At 33.1% G+C, this 23,459-nt stretch overlaps 1 protein-coding gene across 5 annotated transcripts in view; it reads right to left on the reverse strand.

Annotated features, from left to right (window-relative positions):
* LOC114344906 (V-type proton ATPase 116 kDa subunit a 1) overlaps positions 1-23,459 on the reverse strand; it is a 157,981-nt gene that overhangs the window by 45,923 nt on the left and 88,599 nt on the right. For 2 of the 5 annotated variants that reach the window (XM_050646423.1, XM_050646420.1), the window contains exon 4: positions 10,579-10,676. The exons of the other annotated variants lie outside the window; for them this stretch is intronic. In XM_050646423.1, the coding sequence (XP_050502380.1) occupies positions 10,579-10,676 (98 nt within the window). The remainder of the gene's footprint in view (positions 1-10,578; positions 10,677-23,459) is intronic. 5 annotated transcript variants of the gene reach the window in all.

A 23,459-nucleotide genomic window follows, 5' to 3' on the forward strand; every position in this document is an offset into this window, starting at 1 on the left:
ATCAAGAAAGAGTAGTAATTATTTCAATGGGCCGGCCTTTACAAAATTTAACAATTTTATCCACAGATAAGACAAAAGACAATCAACCATTTTCGAGATCGTTTAAAACAATATGGTATGAAAATCATAAAGGGCTAAGCGGAAGTTATTTTAAAAATTCACTTTTCTGTTGGCCTTGTCTGTTGCTCTCAAATTTGAAGCAAAATGTTTGAGTGAGTCAGGGATATTCAGATTTGAAAAATTTATCAGCTAGTGTAAAAAAACATGAATCTTCGAAAGAACATTTAAACAATTGCTTAGATTTAAAACGGTTAGAAAAAAATAAACAAACTACTGACAGTGCTTTCGCTGGACATATTTCTCTATCTAATAAGATATATAATGAAGAAGTTGAAGAAATTGATGTTACAATTCTTTTAGCAAAACAAGAACTTACATTTCGCGGTCGTGATGAGAGCCAAAATTCTTCAAACATGGGTAATTTTAAAGAAATTTTTAATTTAGTAGTTAAACGCGATCAGGAAATCCAGGATCATGTTAAAAAATAGAAGGGGTGTTCACGGGTTTGTCAAAAACAATACAAAATGATTTAAAAGATTGTCTTGCCGATTACGTAAAAAATGAAATTTCAACAGAAATTAATGAAAGTCAATTTTTTTCTATACTAGCTGACGATACTACTGATATAACCGAAAAATCACAGTGTACTTTAACAATCCGTTTTGTTAACAAAGTTGGTCAGGTAACAGAAAGATTTTTAGAGTTTTTTGATGTTAGCGATAATAGATCTGCAGACGCTCTATATAGTTTAATTTCAAACGTGCTTGAGCCATATGATTACAAAAATAAATAAATTGCTCAATTTTACGATGGTGCAAGTGTAATGGCTGGCTCTTTAAACGGATTACAATCAAAAATTAAAGTAGATGCTCCAAAAGCAATTTTTACACATTGTTGCGCTCATAGATTACATTTAGTATTGCAAGTCGGCTCAAAATGTATTACAAACTGTAGGATATTTTTTGTCGCCTACCCGAAGTATATGTGTAGCCTACCCGCATACTGAGGTCACGAGCCGCCACTGAATTAAATTATACGATGATTCATAGCCCTGTTACTAGTCGAGATGTTTGTGTTATTACCTATTGCCTGCATAGGTATACATATTTACTTTTTATTATCCTATGGATATTCCATCGAAAGCATTGTATTTTTTCCTCAATTACTCATTTCTTGTTTCCCGGATGCTAATCGCCCCCTTTTCTCTATCACCCCCCATATCGCTCCCTTCGCTCTATCGCCCCCTGAAAATCTTAAATCGCCCCCCGGTTGGGAATCACTGCTGTAGAGTACGAATCAATGAAACAAGATAAAAAAAACTTCGATATAAAAGCTGGTGTGTCAAGTATCCTTGGACCACTTCTTTATGAACTATTCACTACAGATCTACTAACAAACAGAGATTCAGTCTTAGGAATTTTTGCTGGTGATACCGCAATACTAGCATAGGATATTGATCCAGAATCGCTTCAAAGATTCTACAGGGCTGTCTACGAAATTTTCAAACATCGATTCACCAAAAGAAAATGAAAGTAAACGCATTAAGACTGTCTATGTAAACATGTAATGAACGTGTGATCAATAAAAGAAAACTAATCATCAGTATAATCTTAAAACTGTATTATTAGAGGAATTTGAGTTTATGCCAGCGAGATTCGGAATATAATATTACCAGAGGCGCCATTCTGATAATTTGAACTTTGACAAGAGGATAACCAAACATGTGACGTATTAAGAAGAATTGCACATGGATGGGTATGGGTAGCATCCTTTATAGGATGGTGGAGGCTTATCCCTGCAGTGGACTTAAAATGTGGATGTACAATAATCTTAAACCTCTTATAGTCCCATAATATCTTTTAAACAATTGGAAAAATTGTAACTTTTTTATTTTATATGGATATATTTTGAATTTTCAACCGCAGGTAGGGATATATGATATACAGTGGAACCTCGATGAGTCGGATTAATCGGGACCGCGGCCGATCCGGGTTATCGAAAATCCGAGTTAGTCGGAGATTATGATAAAAATTAATAAAATATGGTATACTTACAGATGTGTGTGTGTTTGTGTTTTATTGGCACTGGTTTAAGCAACCAACTGGCCAGTCAATGTGTTTTCAGTTCTCTCTTTTACAAAATATATGCTTAGTATCTAAATTTAAAACTATCACTACTACTAAGTTTTTACTCTGTTTTTTAGTCCAGAGAAATAAGATTTTTCTCGTGACACATCCCCCTCCAGTCCGAAACCAAATTTTTTGAGTAGTATGGACATCTATATTATTAACCTATATGTTCCCTGCAGCCGATTTTGATGATATACATAGTTATAAACAAATGAAGATCAAAAAACGCTAAATTTTCGCTTTTTTCGTCTATTACCAAAAAGTTAAGCACTTTAAACAAATTTGAGGGTAAGAAACTCATAAATCGTATAAAAAACTTCAATATGGCGTTCGCTGAATATGTCAATCCTTATTTGTTGCTTAGAAAATTGCAAAATAAATCATAAATTTTGAGTTTTTAAAAATATTCATAACTTATGTAGAAATTAACTTAGAACCTTCTTATTACACGGAATTCTGATACTTCTTGTACTTAAATTATATTTTAAATTTCAAAGCAATTGGTCAAATAGTTTAAAAGTTATTTAATTTGTTTATCCCAAATTAATTTTTTTTTGCAACACTAAAAGTCAGAAAATTATGAGGCTACAATCATACTTCGGACAGTTTATGAAAGAAGAATATTTATACTATTACCATTATTAAAAATAAATGATAAAAAATAATTATAACAGTGTAAAATTATTTTTTTAAAACATGTCGATTTTTTGCTTACTTATAAACAATTAGAATAACTTTTTAACCGTTACCTGTAGAAAAATTATTTTTTCATATTTAGAAAGACTGAATTTTTATACACATTTAGAAAGAAAAACAACTGTCCTAGGACAATTAGGGACAAAGTTAGCCCCCCCATTTATTTAATTCACATGGTTTTTCAAAATAATTTTGCAACATTTATAATTATTTTTTGTAATTTTTTTTAATTAAATTAATACTGTAAATTTCCTTCTTCCATAAACTATCCAAAGTATTACTGTAGCTTCATCATTTTCTGACTTACAGTGTTGCAAAAAAAATAAATTTGGGAAAAACAAATTAAATAACTTTTCAACTATTTGACCAATTTCTTTGAAATTCAGGGTATGAATTAAGCACCATAAGTCTCAGCATTCCATGTAATAAGCTTCTAAGTTAATTTTTACATAAGTTATAAATATTTATAAAAACTCAAAATTTATGATTTATTTTGCAATTTTCTAAGCAACCAATAAGGATAGACATATTAAGCAAACGCCATATTGAAGTTTTTATACCGTTTATGAGCTTCTTACTCTCAAATTTGTTTAAAATGCCTATTTTCTTAGTAATAGACGAAAAAAGCGAAAATTTACCGTTTTTTGATCTTCATTTGTTTATAACTATGTATATCATCAAAATCGGCTGCAGGAAATATATAGGTTATTATTATAGATGTCCATATTACTCAAAAAATTTGGTTTCGGCCTGGAGGGGGTTGTGTCACCAACAGGCTATTTTTTTCCTTATTTCTCTGAACTATTTTTTATTATTTTTTTTTGTATTATATTTTTTAATTATATTTTTTATTTATTAATTTTTTTTATTTAGTTTTTTTTTTCTTTTGTTTTTTATGTATTTTTTGTATTTTTTTTACTACGCTAAGACCTAAACTCGATTCAACACCTCGGAGGTTCAGATCTTCTTAGTAACTTTTTATTTTATTTTATTATTTTTTTATATATATTTTTATCAGAGCTTTAATTTTAAACAATTAACATAGTTGTATAAAATTTTATAAACATTTAGATTGTTTGATTGTAAAAGGGATTAAAAGGAAATTGTACATTAACTTGAACTAGATTGGTATAGAAATTTGATATTTCAATAAAATGTAAAGGACATTCTAAGAGCATATGTTGTAGATCAGCTAGCTCTCCACATAAACATTCATCGTTATCTACCTACAAGTTCTATTTCTCTTTTGTAGACTGGAATCAGACAGTGATTGCTTCTTATTGGACAAATAGTTTTGATAAAGCCTCTGTTGGAAACTTGAGATAAACTCCATTATAATTGCAAAAACATGAAATACATTTGCACAGTACATCTAAATTACGTACCCTTGTATACAGTTTTGTTCATTTCATGATAAAAATCTCAGTCAAACCGAAAAAATGTTTGTTTTTTATGATGAAAATCGGTCCGAGTTAGCCGGAGTTCCGGGTTATCGGAGGCCGACTTATCGGGGTTCCACTGTATATAAGCAATTTTAAAGGTTCCTTAAAACAAGGTTGTGGCATATAACTAAACAGTATCTTATAACTTCACAGCAGCTACCAATGATTTTTTGCCCAAAAGTCGAGGATATATTTCTCGATCACACAAGGTTGAGGTGTATATTTTGGCAATAGCATTGTTCACATTTATATAGAAGCAAATATATTTATATATGTTTATATACAAAAATACTGAGCGCCCTCTGTTGAAAATTACGTGTCAAGAACATATTTGTAATAAAAATTTTCTTTAAACAAGAATTATTATCAAAATTCAAGCAAAATGTGTAGTAAGATTCGCAAATGAGGCATGGAAAAGTCAGAAGTCATTATGTTTTTATTGCTCGTATAAATAATCAATAAAACAGGAATAAACATTCTCGTGACTAAAAAAAAAAACTGATTGTAAAAAAATTTATGAGGTTCCTAGTCATGTCGTATTACGCCATTTGTAATGTACCATATCCATCCGTTATCTAAATGTCACGTTACATTGAGTAATGGACTTCACACATTTAAATAAATCATATTAAAGGCTCTATACAACGTAAGAAGTTTGTAAATATAAGAGAAAATAAGGGGGGAAATCAGAAAAATTGAAACTGACAGGATAGCTCAACTGCATCAATTTTTTGTAAATTTTAACTAACGCGAATATAGGAAAACATGTTACTATTTTCATCGTAGACAGTTCTTTTTCTTCTTAAGTGTCCTCTCCTCAATTGAGGTTGTCTACTACAATTGCAAATTACTATTTGTTTTCAGCTGTTCTTATTAGCTGTTCAAATTTTAGCCCTGTCCATTGTCGGATAGTGATGTTGATTATAGTTACTTTCGAGTATTCGTTACAAATCGTTACTTTTTTAAAAAGTAATCATTTACAGTATTCGTTACTTTGATTACTATGATTACTTTTGATACTTTTGTATTTGAGTACCGGTAATCATATCGAAAATCGTATTCCTCAGTAGGTAGGTATTTTGTATAGGTATTCCGATATAACAAGTAATCATTTACAGTATTAGTTTTGTTACTTTTGTATTTGAGTACCGGTAATCATATCAAAAATCGTGTTTCTCAGTAGGTAGGTATTTTGTATATGTATTCCGATATAACATTATCACAGATATAACAACTGTAAAAACATTATCATTTCCACATTTTTCCGGTCAGTATAGAAACTAATCAAGTGTACTGGTTGTAGATGTAGATACAATAGTCGTTACTCGCTCTGATACGATTGGTACGAAGTAATCAGAGTAATCAAAGTAGATATGTTACGGACAATGACGTAAATCCGGTCAATAACGTTAATGGCCGGCCAATAACGACAATGGCCGTTGAATTGGTCATTGTCGACAATGGCCGGCTATTAACGTTATTGTCCATAGAAACTGGACATTAATGATAATTTTAAATTCTTGATAACATTTCTATCATTGCCCGGCCAATGTCGACAATGCCCGCTGTTAATCGGTCAATGTTGATATTTTGAATAAAAGATAGGTTATGTGTAGTTTTACTATTGTTTACTTCATGTGTGTATATTGTGTATTGTTTTCGCGTTGAAATTAATAAAATATAAGGTTTATTTCCCCGATTTAAGATTATTTAGGCTTGTAAAATATCATGCTTTACGAACAAAAATTTTTGAAATTCAACACAAATAGAAGAAGTACGGTTTAAATTAGTATTTTGAATAAGTAAAGAAGAAGAAGAATAATAAAATAACTCAATGAAAGGAAAGAATACTAAAATTGTCTTTATCTTTAGCATATAAGTAAAATACCATATACCATCCGAACAGAGAGTTCGACGGAACAACTAAATTTTTGGTAGCTATAGAAAATGGGTAATAAATATAAGAAAACAACTAGGAAATATAAGAATAAGTAGAAGTAGATGAAAATAAGTAATAAAACAGGATTTAAATGCACTTTAGAGTACACAGTAGTGCGTATAAAAAGAATGTAGAAAAAATAGTATGTATAAGAAGAACGTATATGACAATGAATGGATAGATTCTCTTGGGCTTTGGGAAGTTACGACAAAATAAGAAAATAAGTAAAGAAGAACTACCAAAAAAACTGGTTAATTGAAAAAAAAATCAGAAAAATTGCCATGTGGACATTAATGTGAAGATTTCTACTATAAAAATTAGCCAAAAAACTGTAAAAAGCATCAAAATGCTAAGAATACCAATATTTGCAGCTGTAAATATATTTTAAATCAATTATGCTGAAATATATAATTAAATTATTGTAACCGGTAATACTTTTTTGACCCATAACATATGAAATTATAGTTTAATATATAAATATTAGTAAAAAAAGTAGTCAAAAAGTACCTAAATAGGTAGATATATAATTACTGCAAAAATTAAATATAGAAATGAAATATGTGAAAATAGTATTTATTAATGCCTTCTATATGCTTTCAACAAACGAAAAATTCACAGTTTCAAATCTTTAAATAAGACAAGTAGCGTTGGTGCGCCAGTGAAACGAAATTTTGAGTTGCCTGTCAAATTTTCCCTGGTATTCTCTGTCTCTCTCTAGGACCTCTCTCTTGTATGTTGGTCGCAATCTCGCTTCACTGTTTGAATGGGACGGGGCCATTCCATCCGTATTTCGTTGGTGCAAATAAAAGAAATAAATTCGTTATTTCGTAAACCGGCGACTTTAAGGAAAAATCCCGAAGTAGGTCGATTTTTATTTTTAAATCAAGATATTTTGACATATATGTCATACTAGTGACGTCATCCATCTGGTCGTGATGACGTAATCGATGATTTTTTAAATGGAAATAGGGGTCGTGTGCTAGCTCATTTGAAAGGTTATTCAATTATCTATTCAGTAATATAAACATTTACATAGTTATTTATACAGTGTGTCCAAAATAAATTTTTGAATTAAATTATTTGACAAAAAAGAGGAATGGCTGTAATTTATTTAATTCAAAATACATTTTACTGTTACCCAAAAATAGAGAAAAAGGTTTATTTCACCATTAAACATTGCTTATCGATTAAATTCAATGATCAAGCCAGCTCCCGCCAGTCACCTGCCTCTTGGAAGTTTAAACATTAATTTAAGCGAAAAACCATTGTTTATTTGTGAAATAAACTTTTTTTTCTGATTCAAGACAGCAGTAATAAAATGTATTTTGAATTAAATAAATTACATACATTCTTTTTTTTTTGTTAAATAATTTAATTAAAAATTTTTTTGTCACCCCTTATAATTAATTATGTAAGTGTTCATGTTACTGAATAGAGAATTGAATAACCTTTCAAATGAGGTAGCACACGACCCCTATTGTTATTTAAAAAATCATCGATTACGTCATCTCATCACACCCACATGGATGACGTCACTATAGTACGCCATATATGCCAAAATATCATAATTTAAAAATAAAAATCGACTTGTCTCGGAATTTTTTCTTCAAGTCACCGGCTTACGAAATAACGAATGTATTCCTTTCATTTGCACCACACTGTATATAAAAATATTATTATTTCCTTGTTTGTATTTATGAATATGTTACCCATATTATGATAAATATAGACGTTTTATTTGTTTTTAATAACTACTTATATTTCTGCAACTACGTTCAGACACATCTTAGTATCTCATTTTAAACAGTTACTGACTCACACCGATTATCTTTTGAGGCATCGATTTATCAACATTGGCCATTTGCTTCTGGGCACTGTCGTTATTGACCGGTTATTGATGAAAAATCTAATTTTACGTTAAGTTTTTACAACATTGGCCAATAGCTACGGTTATTGTCGTTAATGGCCGGTCATTGTCGTTAATAACCAAGGAAAATGGACATTCACGACAATGCCCGGCCATTAACGTCAATGTCCAATTTACATCATTGACCGTAACAGATACAATAGTGGTTACTCGCTCTAATACAATTGGTACGAAGTAATCAGAGTAATCAAAGCAGATACAATAGTCGTTACTCACTCTAATACGATTGGTACGAAGTAATCAGAGTAATCAAAGTAGATACAATAGTCGTTACTCGCTCTGATACGATTGGTACGAAGTAATCAGAGTAATCAAAGTTGATACAATAGTCGTTACTCGCTCTGATACGATTGGTACGAAGTAATCAGAGTAATCAAAGTAATCAAAGTAACGATTTGCCTCTCTGCATAGTAATCGTTACTTTCGGTATTCGTAAGTAACGAGTACTTTGTAACGAATAGTTACTTTTTCAACATCCGACAATACACATTTTGGTTTTTTCGAATTGACATCACTTTGGTTTTCTTAATGATTATTTTCATACCAAATTGCTCACAGTCTCAGTTGGTTGGACATTGAAAGAAAAAATCATTTGTTTCATAGTGTTTTTTTAATCTTAATCTGTACATCTGCGCAAGAAACAACACAGAATTAATTAACATATACTTTTTAGATTTTCCATACCTCAATTAACTTTTCGAATCTGTTACACTTTATATTTACAGTTATATTACATGGCATGATGAATTTTTAATATTCTTTCATAACTTCGGCCACGGTAATAAGTTAGCAGTAATTTTAAAGGAATTTAGATATTTTTCCACACCGATACATTTCCTTTTAGAATTTTGAATCCACAAAACCTGAAAACCAAGTTTTTGGGATTCAAAATCTACATTTTAGATTTGGTGACAGAAACAGACTGATTTTTATTCCAAATCCAAATTTATCCTCTCTTCCAGTTTCGCAACCACTTACTTTTAAATAGGGAATAACCCATAAAGTAGTCAAGCATTCACGATTTTTTCCCATAGTTATTTAATTTTTATGAATAAATATTAAATTATTGAAAGTGTTACACCTCTTAAAAATTAATTGTAACGCCTATGTCTTGCAAATGTGTCATATTTTTTCATATAGTATTTTTACATAGAGGTATATATTAACATAGAGAGAGCCTACCTTCCGCGCTTCCTGACGACAAGATCTCATGGACTGGTTTGCTGCATCTCTTTCTAACACATTGTATCGAAAATCTATGATGACATTCAGTGTGAATATAGGCACGGAAGAGGAGGACAACTGTAGCAGCTTTACTATGCGTAAGAGTGAAACAGCACTAATCCAAATAAAAAAGATGGTGTCGTCACTTCGCTCTGAAAGACACTCTCTCTATGCTAATATTTAACTCTATGTATTTTTACTACAAAAGCGATATTACGTAGGTCAAAATTTTTGACGTAAGAGAACTGTCAAAACATTAGAATGTGACTTTTCATTATTGCCATGTTTATAATAAACATGGCAATAATGAAAAGTCACATTCTAATGATTTGACAGTTGTCTTACGTCAAAAATTTTGATCTACGTATTATTGCTTTTGTAGTAAAAATACTATAGCATCAAAAACTACACATCATAATATCCTTGTATATAAACGAAATGCATCTAAGGAGACATTTGACTTGACAAATAGTGGTATCTAAATTCCTTATCGTAAAAAACTACTGCTAGCCTTAGTATTGTCGCCATAAGGCTAAGGCCCGACAAGCGATAATTTACAGTGCCGTAAGAGCAGTAAAATAAAGCGCGAAAATGGGTCCCACAGTGAGTGTAGTGGATTGCAAGACTGAGCTGTAAATTATCGCGCAGCAACATCTTCGGCGTTGTGTCGAAAATGAATGGACCTGGTTCAAATGAGTAGCTGCTTACCTAGCCACCACAACGACCAAAACACTGTATTTACATCTCGCTACACGCCGTAATTTACATCACCGTCTGGCCATGCTTTTTACTGCAGCTACTGCCGCTTCATTTACCGCTCTTACTGCTCTTATGGCGCCGTAAATTATCGCCTGTCTAGCCTTAGCCTGACAAGTTACTAAACGGGATTTAAGTTACTAAAGTACCGAACACATGAGCCCTTAACGCCGTGGTTTATCTGTTAAACGTGCGCTAGAATGTGTACGATACCATTTTGTGAGGCAAACGCGGCGTCTAACGCTCTCATGTGTTCGGGGTCTTAGTATGATTTTCAGTTTTTTATGGATTGTTAAGGTAAAATGAAGTTTAAGTAAGGATGGTGTTACAGGTCTGTATTTAACGATAAATCTGAAGTGATCGTGATTCGTTTAAGGTCGATAAAAGTGGAAAAATGATACGTACCCCAATTGGACGGGGCCTAAGGCGCTTTGTCGGGCAATAGAGTCGTCACTAATGAGGGCCCTGGTCATAGACTCAGTAGGGTTAACACCCCCTTCGTGCTGCTCAACAACACACAACACAATTAGCTAACCCCTGTATTGCTACCACACACCCCACCACTGTTTTCGATACACTTTTTTTTAATATTATTAAACTACACCAATGAGCTGAAATATGGTAAAATCAATGATATCACTTACATAAAATAAAATGGTCACTAGCTAACAATGCAGCTAATAGAAATAATATTTTAAAAAACTTTAAAGCAGTAAAAACTCCTGTTGTAATAGCTATATTTTAATTAAAATCAAAATTCTGAAACCTAAACGGATTACATTAATGTTCAGAACGTTTTCGGACTTCAGTTCACCTTCAGTGAACTTTGTGGTACTTGCCAAATAGGCCCAGAACCAAACAGTGATTGGATTTAAAGTATTAGTTACATTTTAAAAAGTAATGTAAAATTACCCGATGTATGTTACATGTATATCTTGGTCTGCGTGAGCCAACCAACAGTTGGACAGTACACGGACCATATTGTTTGCCTCCATTGGCGCTCCATTATCATAATCTGCTAGAATGGCAGAAGGTAGAGAGGAACGGAAATCATTGTAAAAAAAGAAGAATTCGGCAAAAACCACAGTCATCAAAAATGTTCAAGATTAACATTAGAAGATGGTTTTAAAATACAAGGGACGAGAAACCCATATTTTTTTTTGAAAATTTCAATATCAAATGGAGGTAACTAAGAATGTGCTGAAATATAAACAAGAAAAAAGACTAAATTGGTATGGGCATGTCAGAAGAGCAGGTCGGAATAGGTGGATATCGAAAGTAATAGATTAGAGTCCCATGCGGAGTAGAAGGCAGATCCAGAAGGTCGCGGAGGGATAAAGTAGACGAGACAATGGGAAAACGAGACTTGCAGGACTGGGAAGGGTAGGACAGTTACAGACGGCGACAAGGGTTGAGAATAGAAATACAGCGACTACTACTCATTTCTTTTCCCTGAATTAGTTACAATCCACCACCACACAAATATAGATTTTTTAGTAACTTTAGCTGAAATAAATTATTGTGTGAATGTGTTTTTATTAAAACATATAATTTTTCGATTGAAGTTGGGTGTTTTTATAAAGATAAAGTTCTTGGTCATATTTTATTTTCCAATATTATTGGGAAATACAATAGGCAGCAATGTCTCACTGCTTTTATCTATCTTGACATATAAGCTTTTAATAGGGAACTCGCATAAAATTTTAAATTAGAAAAAAATGTTATAAATTACAACACTTATGATGTTTTCTTTTATTTTCCATAGTAAACCTTCTTTCCTTTCCTTCAAAAACTGTATCAAACTCCAATCTCAACAAAATGGTATATTTTATTACAATGACATACGATAAATGTCATTAGAATATAAATATTTTTCCCTTATTCCGCGAAGATGAGCTGGCCAAATATCCAAGTAGGTGGAAGCCAATAAACTACAGAAGAAGAAAATAATACACCTAAATATAACTATAACTATAAATATAACCATTAAGTTAAACATTGTGACGTCACGGGTCGTTTGAACTATTTTAAAATACAGAAGACTTTAAACTTGTACTTCTAAGTTATTATGAGTTTTTGAAGCGTGAAATTTTGGAAATCTCATTTTTAAACAAAACTGAACAACATTGTGTAATAAAAAAAATTTGCAAGTTCCCTATTACATTAAGCAAGTACCTTGGACTAACCTTTTTTTCCAAAGGAGTAAAACAAACAATGGAACAGTGAAAACAAGTTTTTGAGGGAAAAGGTAAAGAAAACTTAGTAAGAAACACAGAGTATTTGGGATGTTTATTTAAAGATGAAATTACGAAGTCACGATAGCGAATATTGTAGCCAACACATGGAACTAGCAGAAGAGAAGAAGGATCGGTATTATAAAGTTATGGGAAGTAGATGGAGATGCATGCAGGAGAATTAGGGTAGATCTATGAAGAGCCGTTAATCATCCAATACGAAGAATTGATGATTTGCAAGATCCTGGGAGCAGTAGGGAGACCAAGAAGGCTTGGAGGGAGATGACTTGACATGTGGATAAAAGGGATTGATATTGGTATGACTCAAGATAGAAAGTTATGAAGAAATGCAGTTAGGGAAGGCGATCTCGCTTAAGGATAAAGGTAAAGAGATTGACAATGGAGTATTTCTATTGTCATTAACAAGTGTTTTTTCCAAGTTTATAAAACAAAATTGCGTTTCTCTCTTGACGTTTTTTATTACTTATCTGTTGTATACATTATTGCTTTATATAATTTTGGCAATATGACTTATCGTCTTTCTTGTATACAATTTTAGCCTTTTCCCAATCATTTGGGAAATGGAGTATTCTACTAAAATTCAGGATTACAGCATATAACATAATAGCTGTTTGCATTAAAGTGTCAAAATATATCGCTTAGTTAGGGTATTATATCCACATTTTGCCTGTCAATGCTAAACAATTTCATTAAACAACAATTATGAGCACTTAATCTAAGTTATTATATAATAAATTAAACTTTTTTTATAGATAAAAGTTCAATATATATTTAAGAATTTAGATAAAATTGTATCTACTATATCATTTGTCATAGTAAATATTTATTCATCTCTTACACGCTTATTTTATGTCATTGAATAAATATGACCATTCATAAATTCTGAATGTTTTTTTTTGTATAATTCTTTATTTCTGAGTGATTTATTTCCAGACTTAATCCAATATTTATGGATATATCGTCAATAATATGTTTTCGACATATCTACACTTGGATAAAAAAGGCATTTAGAACCAAAGATAGGCAATAAATTATTGTTATTAGATGACTGAACGACGATCTAATAAGATTGATATCAACGTAGAATACAATCCAGAGAACTGCAAAATAAGATCCCAAGTGAAAAATTCAGTAGTGGCAAATCAGTGAACTTAGGTTGGAAATTGGACATACATGTCAAATTTCGTGAAATGCAAAGTGAGGAATCTAAATCAAAACGTGAGGAAATGCAAAGATCTCCTCAACAACCCGGCAAAAGATAATAAAATGTCTATAATATGGGTGCCGAATCATGAAGGGGGGTGTATGGGAATGAATGAGGCGATTTGTCAGCAAAACAATGCTCGAGAGGAACCTTTGTAGGCCCAGAACCTTTTTGTGGCATCACTAGATGCTACAAAAACGACATTCAGAAGTGAAAATCAAGTTTTCATTGTGTGCGATATTAACTACAATTGAACGAAGTTTACCGAGAGCGTAATGTAGTAAAGCTTATAAAGCTTGCATACTCAGACAGATGACTCATGTGGAGTGTATGAATGCCACCGATCCAATAAAAAATATAACCTAGGAAAGCAGGATAGAAACGCGATATAAGAGAAGCCTGAAAATAAGATATCTGGGCCAAAAACATGAAAATCTTCTTCTTATACTTGTTGTAGATCTGTCGATCTGTTAATTCCAACGTTGAAGTATTTCTTGAGAGGTAGACTGCCAGCTATCTCTTCAACTTTTTGGTTGTCTCCCCGGTGGACGCTTGCCTGCTGGTTTTCCTTCTAGAGCAATTCTTGGTAGTCTGTGCTCCTCCATTCTTTTTACATGACTGAACCATTCTCTTCGTCTTTGCCTGCCCCATCTGACTACATCTTGCACGCCACATTGTTCCCTGATGATGTTGTTTCGTATTCTATCTCTTCTTGTCTTCCCTGCTATTGCTCTTAGTGTCTTCATTTCGGTTTTCGTAGCATGCTTTTGGTTTTATTGGTCTCTTCTCTTGATTCAATGCCATAGGTCATAACAGGTCTGATGCAAGTTATATAAATTCTAACTTTGCTGTCCATTCTCATATATGGGTTATTCCAGACAACATCTCTCAAATATCCGGACAAGACAGCGGTCTTGTTAATTTGTCCTCTTAGGTCTCTGGCTGGGTCATGATAACTTGATAACTCTACAACTAGATATTTGAACTGGTTTAGCTGTTCTATTGGTTTTCCCTCTACCACTAGCTTGCATCTAATTGGGTCTTTCGCAATGGTAATGCATTTTGTTTTCTGCCTGGATATGTTCATGTTGAGTCGTCGACATGCTTGATAAAATCGATAAAGTTGTCTTTGTAGGTCATCCTCGTCCTCTGCAATCAGGGCTGCATCATCCGCATAGCACACTATACTGATTCTACTGTGGCCGAGTCTGTATCCTAGTTTTAGCGATTCCACATCTTCTATTATTTCATCCATTAGCATATTGAATAGAAATGGACTGAGACTGTCTCCCTGCCTGATTCCTTCTGGTGTTGGTATGTTGGCCGTAGTGGTGTCGTTTGTTTTAATTTTTGTCGTGTTGTTATTGTTCATTTGTTTTGTGACTTCAACAATGTTTGCCGGTATCCTTTTTTGCTTAATTTTCTTTATTATATCGCTAAGTCTGACTCTGTCAAATGCTTTCGTTAGGTCTACGAAGCAAATATATGCAGGTTTGTTATATTCTATCGACTTCTCTTTCACTTGTTTCATGACAAATATTGCGTCCGTGTCGACCTGTCTTTCCTGAATCCTTGCTGTTCTTCTATGTTCTTTATCTGTGATTCCAATTTATCCTAGAGTATGCCTGTGAATAACTTCATTGTCGTATTTAAGAGTTATTCCTCTGTAGTTGTGCGGGCATGATCTTTGTCCTTTCTTAAAAATCGGTATTGTGATACTGGTGTGCCAATCTTGTGGTATCTCTGCTCTGTCTAAGATTTTGTTAAACAATGTTGTGAGACAATTAGTGAGTTTCTGACCGTCGTATTTCAGCAGTTCGTTCGGTATTCCATCCGTACCTGGCGATCGTCTATTCTTTAAGATCTTCATTCTCGCTTCTAGTTCAGTTTCTTTAGTGATATACATGAAAATCTGAGCACTCAAATTTGGAGAGCGAAAGAGAAACAAGAAAGAATGTAGATAGCTGTATGCTGTATGTAATCTTTAGTATAATGAGATATTTTCGCTGCCATTTCCTTTTTCGTATCTCGAAAGAATGACTACATGCATATTCATATTAAACAAGACATAAAATTGAGATAGAGATGTTTTATTTAAAAAAAAACAGCTTTTATAATGAGCCGTAAAAAAGATTATAACATTATTGATTAACGTAATTTATTATGGTTAAGTATTATTTTCTCTATAATCAATTTCGGCATTAATGTTTATTTTAGTTTCAAGATTCTTCAGCTTACAATAGGTGTAGCAAATTCAAATCAAACAGTATTATTTAGAAATAGATTTACATGTTACCCAAATCTTATACGTGCCTAACCTTGTGTTTTCCAAGGTAATCAATCAGAGAATCCCCAAATTTACAAATATTTCTTCTTAGAATTCATTATTCAAAATGATTAAACCTATATATTTTATCTTTCAAAAAAAGTGTATCGAAAACAGGCATGCTTTTTAAAACTTTGAACAGTTGAAAGAGAATAGACCAGGGTATTTAGAACTATTAGAGACTTCCAACCTTTTCCATTGTATTCGGTATGACGCCTGGAAAAAGTCTACAACAGAAAAATAGGTGGAGATGCATACTTGCATTTTAAAGTGCATAAAATGCATTCAAAAGTGCATAAACATGTCAAAATCAGTATATTAAGGGCCACATTTTGTTACTCAGTGTTTTTTTGGGGATCGCTAAACATAAATACGCCATCAGAGCCGACCTCCGGAGCACCTGGTGCCCAGGATCCCTGCTAAGGCACGTCATCTGGAATTTCGAGGGTTTTCGACACTAAAGACAGATACTACAGAGGCCTACGTCATAATCGTAATCAGCAACCTCGAGTACTCTGCATCAATTAGGCCCGGTACTTTATGTCTCCGTTAAACGGTTAGTTAATCGGGGTTTAATCAAGGCCTCTTTAGGGCCTCTTGAGTTATAATAAATGCAATTACAATTATTATTATAATTATAAATAAGTATGATAATAATTATAATTGCATTTATTACAACGCAAGAGATCCTAAAGAGGTCCCGATTAAACCCCGGTTAACTAACCGAGGTTTAACGGAGACATAAAGTACCGGGCCTTAGTGTCGGAAAGATTCAAAATTCCAGAAGATGGCGTACAAGGCAGTCACCCTGAGCGCTAGGTGGTCTGACAGATATTCAGATCTGTCATATTCATGTTCAGCAACCCCAAAAACCCCCTGAGTAATCGGTTTACATCGATTTAGTGGAGAAAACCCTCAAAACTGCAGATGATGTGCCTTAGCGGTAACCCTGCGCACCAAGTGCTGCGGGGGGTCGGTTCTGGTGGCCTTTTCATTTTCAGCGAGCCAAAACCCCCCGAGTAACAAAACCTGGATCTTAATATACTGATTTTGACACATTTGGATGGATTTTATGCACTTTAAAATTCAATTATGCATTTCCACCCATTTTTCTATTGCAGATTTTTTTCCCGACGTCAGGCTGAACACAATGCAAAAAATTGCAAGTCGATAGGTGTGCTGTATTTAAAAATCGTTTTTTTTTCCTAAATGCCCTAGCCTATTTAAGAGAAGAATAAAATTAACAAATAAGCCATCACCAAGCAAACAAAAATAACGAAAACAACACCTAGCATGAGGACTATCACTAATAGTTTACTATTTGCATAACTTTTACATATATATCTAGATACGAATGAACAATATTGCAATCGCCGAGTTGGCTATTCTTGTCGCCAAGCATTGTTATTGTTGATGTACCAATTGTTGCACACGCATTGTTGATGTACTAATTGTTGCACATCACGTATCGTTGAAAAAAAAAGCAAAAAGATTGCAAAATCGTTTCTTACTATCTAGGTTTTGTCAATTAAGCGATGAAAAACATTAAACTAACATTTATGGATATGTATTATTGGTAGTAGACTAATATGTATAAAGTGACTAGATTGCTATTGAAATTATTTACTCATAAATATATATTTCGTATTAACTGTTAAATGATGAATAAATTGTATAAAAGTTTGTATTTTGTCATTTAGCTGCAAATCGCTCTTTCCAATTTCATCAAGGTCTAAAATGAAATGACCTCATTGTATAAAAAAACGGAAATGATTTAAATACGTATTTACATAGAAAAAGTTGAGTATTAAGACTTAGTATAAGAAGTGTATTAAGTAGAGCAGATATGGAAACAAACATACATACTTAATGCAAATATAGTCATTGACATCATCCATTTATTTCCTATTTATGGAGTTGACTTGACAGGTATATCACTCATTCTTAATTTTGAAAATATATTAAATAGTATATAGTTCATGTTAATCGCTAGTACGATAAATAATGAGCTTAATACTAAAAATCAACAGAATACCACAAGAATGGAGATCAAATATTTTCTTCAAAAAATGAGACAAATCGGACATGGAGAATTAACTTATTAAACACAACATTAAAATTAACAACCAAAGCGATAACAAACAAACTGAATGAAATTATAACATTAGCAGAAGAACAACAGGGTTTTATGTAGGCAAGATCATGCACCGACGCTATATTTATAATTAGGCAAGTTCAAGAAAAATCGTTGGAATACAACAAACCAGCATATTTATGTTTCGTGGACCTTAAGAAAGATTTTGACAGGATCAAATTAAAGGACGTTATCCATTTGTTATACTCAAGAGAGGTACCTCTAGGAATAATTAAAACGATCGAAAATATCTACCAGAACAACACAATAAGAACTAAAAAAGGATGCCAAATGGGAGAAAAACAACTTAAAATAATCTGCTATGCAGACGATGCAATACTAATCTCTCAAAGTGAAGAGGATTTTCAACGTATGCTGCTCCAATTTAATATAACTGCCAGAAAATTTAACATGTTAATTTCCCCAAAAAAGACAAAATGTATGGATATAACAGGAAATCCAATAAGATGTAAATTGGAGCTGGAGGGTCAGATAATAAAACAAGTGACGGAGTTTAAATATCTAGGCATCACACTATCTAGCTACGGGAAGATCGAAACAGAAGTGGAAGATCAAGTGAATAGAGCAATCAGAGACGCAGGTTGCCTGAATGACACAATATGGAGAAATAAAAATATCGGAAAAGAAAATGGAAGGTATAATTTACCAGAAGAAATGAAAGACATACGTGGAAGAAACACGATCTGACACAGAGAGGACAAAAAGATTGTTCGAAACGGCTGAGATGAAATCCCTTCGAAAAATATTTGGTAAGACTATGAGACAGAGCTAGAAGTACAGATATACGACGGAGATGCAAGGTGGACAACATTAATAACTGGGTAAGAAACAGAAGAGTGGAATGGAACGACCTGCTCCTCCTCTATCTGTTCTCCTTCGTAAGGATTTAGTGGATTACTAAGGTTCTAAGTGCCACCAAAGTGGTTAAGAAACATTGAATAACAACAGGCGTATTTTGCCCCCTTATTTTGTATTTATTGCTATATTGCAGAAAAGCTAATACCTTAAGACATTTTTGACCAGTCGTATATCATACAAAATTCAATTATCTTTATTTTATTTCTCTACGACTTTGTTCCAAAACGAATCGTTATAAAGTCATAGGCAAAGAAAGCAGAAAATAATCGATGTTTTTCGAAATTTTTAAATATTTTAATTTTTTTATTAATGTTCCGGGCATATTTGAGAAGGAGCATAAGTCAATTATTATTATTGAAGGTGTCACCTAACTTTATCTGCAAAAATCCGAATGCCATCTCTCACATCCAAAAATAGACGTTTTTTTACAGATTAGTCCTGGTCTATAGATAAGAAGCAGGAAATCAGTTCTCATTAAAGATACTTTTCAGCGAATGATCTTGTGATGTAATCGTCATAATGTGTATAATGCAGTACTACAGAACTTGGAGGCCTGTTACCCATAGTAGACGAATAACTATATTCTAATACATACATACATACTTCTCCTAATGTGAAAAATTCTATTAATTTTAGTTGTTCCTCCAGTAGGATTGTTTGGATATTACCGAATTAGCAGATAGAAATATGTTATGAAAATATTGAATGGTTTGCATATGTGAGTCCATATTAAATGAAGTAAAGAAACACAGACTTGCTCACAATCATTTAATACTTTGACGACCGGTTTCGATCTCTACACTATTCAGATCATCATCAGGTCGGCGTTACAAGTAGTTAAATGCTACAATTAAAAAATCCAGAGTTAGAACATTGTCTGGTTGTATCAAAATACAAATAGAAAGCCAACATTTTGAAAAGTATGCAACTGTTGACATTTCAGAACAACAAACTGGTACATACGTACGCACCCGTATGAGAAACAGATACTCATAAGCATGCATGCGCAAATACTGCCCTGCTTAGGAAGAAAGCCTTAACTCCAATTTACTTGAAACGGAGATATTCAATAAAACGTGAAATATACTTTTTCACAACCTTTTTTCTCTAAAATGTACGTTTAAAGGCCTTAATAATTTAATAAAAATAAATAAAAAACAAGTTTTGTTAAAAAAAATTGTTTTTGGCTTTTTTTGGGCATAAAAATGGTACTTAAGGCCTTGTTACCTCCAAACAGTAGTGCAAACCGTAAAATAAAAACCTTAACTCCCATGGTGGCTCATTATGTATTTTACTTTAAAACTAAAAAAACATTTAGGGTTTAAAAAAGGTAAACACCCAGGAGTTTTTGCAAAATTTATTTATATAATGTTACTCAAAATATACTTAGAGACGGACTATTTAAGAAAGAACACATTTTACTATTTTTAATTGAAATCTAAAACTACATTTAATAGTCTTGTTTGAAAATGTTTGTTATAATATAATGCTTTCTTAAAAAGTTAAATAGTGCTTATTTGCTAATTGAAATATACACAAACGTATTTTAACAAAAAAATCATAATATTTAGCTTGAGTTAGAGTGAAACTATTGTAATTAGGCCTATAAAATTCAAGGTATGCTACATTAAAAATACAGGATTATAAGTTATTAGAATAAAACAACTTTAGCAAGGATTTGTGTCAACATTAAAAATGAATAAAATTTTGAGACCTGTATCTATATAATATAACAATGCGTTCATAAAAAAGTTTAGGCCAAAACAAAAAAAATATGTTTTACAGTTAGGAACACACACACCCTTTTCTCAACTAGGAATGTCGTCTGAAACACACAAGTCTGGAACATCACTTTCAGGCAAGTCCAACCAAAAACGTTTCCTATTTTCAGGCATCAAGGGAAGCAGTTCTGTAATAAAATCTTGTTTCTTCGCAGAGCAGATGCCTCGAGGTGCAGTTCGGAAAATAGGGGGGCTCTTCGCCTTTTCAGCTCCCTTTTTGGTCATAAAGTCTAGTTCCTGAAGGGGGCAATATTCATCGTAGCAAAGTCTGTACAACAATGTATCTTTGCCACGTTCGGCTTTGATGTACACTAAATCATTCAGGTAGGGTCGATTCACAAATTTATTCAGCTTGTAGTTAGAGACACAAGAAGGCCATACTGCAAAATCTTCATGCTGCATTGATTTGACCACTGTTTTCCCAGAACAAGTTGCTCCAACAACATTCTCAAAGTCTGAAAAGTCATATACTTTGCCATGGCGACTGAGAGACAACTCTACTTGATGGTGAAAAGAATCGGCCGACATAAATGTGTGCCCTGGTTCAAAAAAGTACAGTTCAAAGGTTTGAGTGGCTGACTCCGAAGAGTTAATAATGTGAACAAGGTAGGTCATCAGGCACCAATTCTTGTTTTGTGCGGAGCAGTTGTCAAGCCAGAGTGTTATGAGGGGAACATCTCTGAAATATTTGAAAAATGTATCAAAGGAACTAATTATGTCCTCCTTCTTTCGTCCACATATGGCCTCATGCCATATTACTGCAATTGGCCTACCATTTTTGCAGTTAGTGCCAAGGGGCACAAAACTTTCATTAAATGCAACTATGCGTTTAGTAAAAACGGTAGTTTTGAAACCTTCCATCCTAGGCAACATAATAACTTTTTGCAGGTCACATGAATAATATATGTGGTCTTTATCTATATTAGTGTTTGCATGGGTTTTGTAGAGGTTTCTTGCATCATTACTTCTTGCAATATGATCAGACCACTCGTTGCAAGTACTACATTCGGAGTTTAAATTTTCTTTGCTGTGGTCAGTGTTTTTTCTTTGCTGTGGTCAGTGTTATGGTTAATAAAGACTTCACAAGTTTCACATTCTTCGTTTCCCAATTTGGTAAACGATATATTCATTTCTTTTAAAATAGCCCTATACAAATCATAGGAGCATTTCAAGTTCGGATGTCTGGCCACAAAGTTTTGATGCATGTTATTTATGGTGGTATCACTAGGGAGGTAGCGCCTCAGTGGAGCGTGTTCTCTGCGGTAGTGTGCAATGGATGGGTTGTATGACTCTATATGTGCTTTTACAACTTCTCGGTCAATTTTTGTTGGCGGAGTACATTTCCCTCGACCATCAGGAGCAATATTTGTTGGATCTTTGTTAACACACAACACATTGTGAAGAACTGTGTCGTTGTTTTTAGAGTAGCCTAAAGTAGTCAAAAAAAATGTCTTACACACCTGGACATTTTCTTCATTTTGGTTTGTTAGATAATACTTGAATGAAAACTTTCTTGACGAACTTTCACTGCCTCTTCGCCTCTTAACCCCATGCCTAGTTGTCGAAATCAACATAAAGTTTCTTCTCTCTAGCCAACTTTTTGCGCAATACACAGAATTGATTTGTTTTCTTCTTACTTCTGGAATATTTTCAATGCATTTCAGTCTACAAGCTTGGCAAGGAGGATACAAGTCATGTTTTTTAATATATTTATCTTTTTTCTGTTCATGTTTTTCTTGTTTGCTTAAAACTGACTTTTTTCTAATTCTTGGTGTCCCTTTTTTAGTTACCTCTCGGGTGTCTTCCGGTTGTATATTTTCAGCAGGTTGGTCTTCGCTTTCTGGCAATAAGTTAATAGGCTGAACAATCCCTACGCCTAGGCCATCCTGAACGTCGAGGTCATGGGAACCTGAATTATTGTCGAAATTAGTAAGTTGAACTGGTGAAAGCTGAGTTAAAACATAACTGTTGTCGTGCTCCTCACTATTATTACAATCAAAGTTAACAACAGGAGTAGTTGTTGAAGTTGACATAATAGCTGCTAGCGGCAACGGATCGTCAGGATCATCTTCGTTTCGATTTTTTAGATCCTTCACTAAACTCAAAATATAACTTGATCTTGAACTACACATGTCCAATGTCACGTTGTAAATTAATTTATGTCACAAGTTACAAAAAAAAAGCGTAAAACTTTCATACAACCCACGACACCATAACAAAACACTCTTCTTGAATAATTGAGGTTAGTAACTAAGTAATCACTGTCAAAATTATATACCTAATAATGGAGGGAAACAGCTGAGCATAAAAGAAACACCTGTTAGTTTTAGTGAAAAACAGCATCAAAAGCCACTTGTAAAGAAACTCATCAGAGAAAAGAAAACCTTAACTCCACTGGCAAGTGGATATAAGGCTTTCTTTTATCTGATGTAAGTTAAGGCGTGGTTCCAATTTCTCTTGCAATAATAGAAATTTGAAGTAAAAAAGCCTTAAGTCAAAAACGACTGTAACTTGAGGCTTTCTTTATTCAAAAGTTGCAGTTGAGGCTTTGTTCACTAGAATGGCAGACAATTTAGGACATAAGGCATATTTCATTAGCGTTTTTCTCATTGAAGAAGTGGAGCTACCGCTTTCTAGCCTCAAAAAAAGGTAGAAAACCACCTATAAAACCCTAATATGACCTTATCTCAATTTTTTTTGGACTTAA

This window comes from Diabrotica virgifera, chromosome 3 (genome assembly GCF_917563875.1).
Source record: "Diabrotica virgifera virgifera chromosome 3, PGI_DIABVI_V3a".
NCBI lineage: Eukaryota > Metazoa > Arthropoda > Insecta > Coleoptera > Chrysomelidae > Diabrotica > Diabrotica virgifera.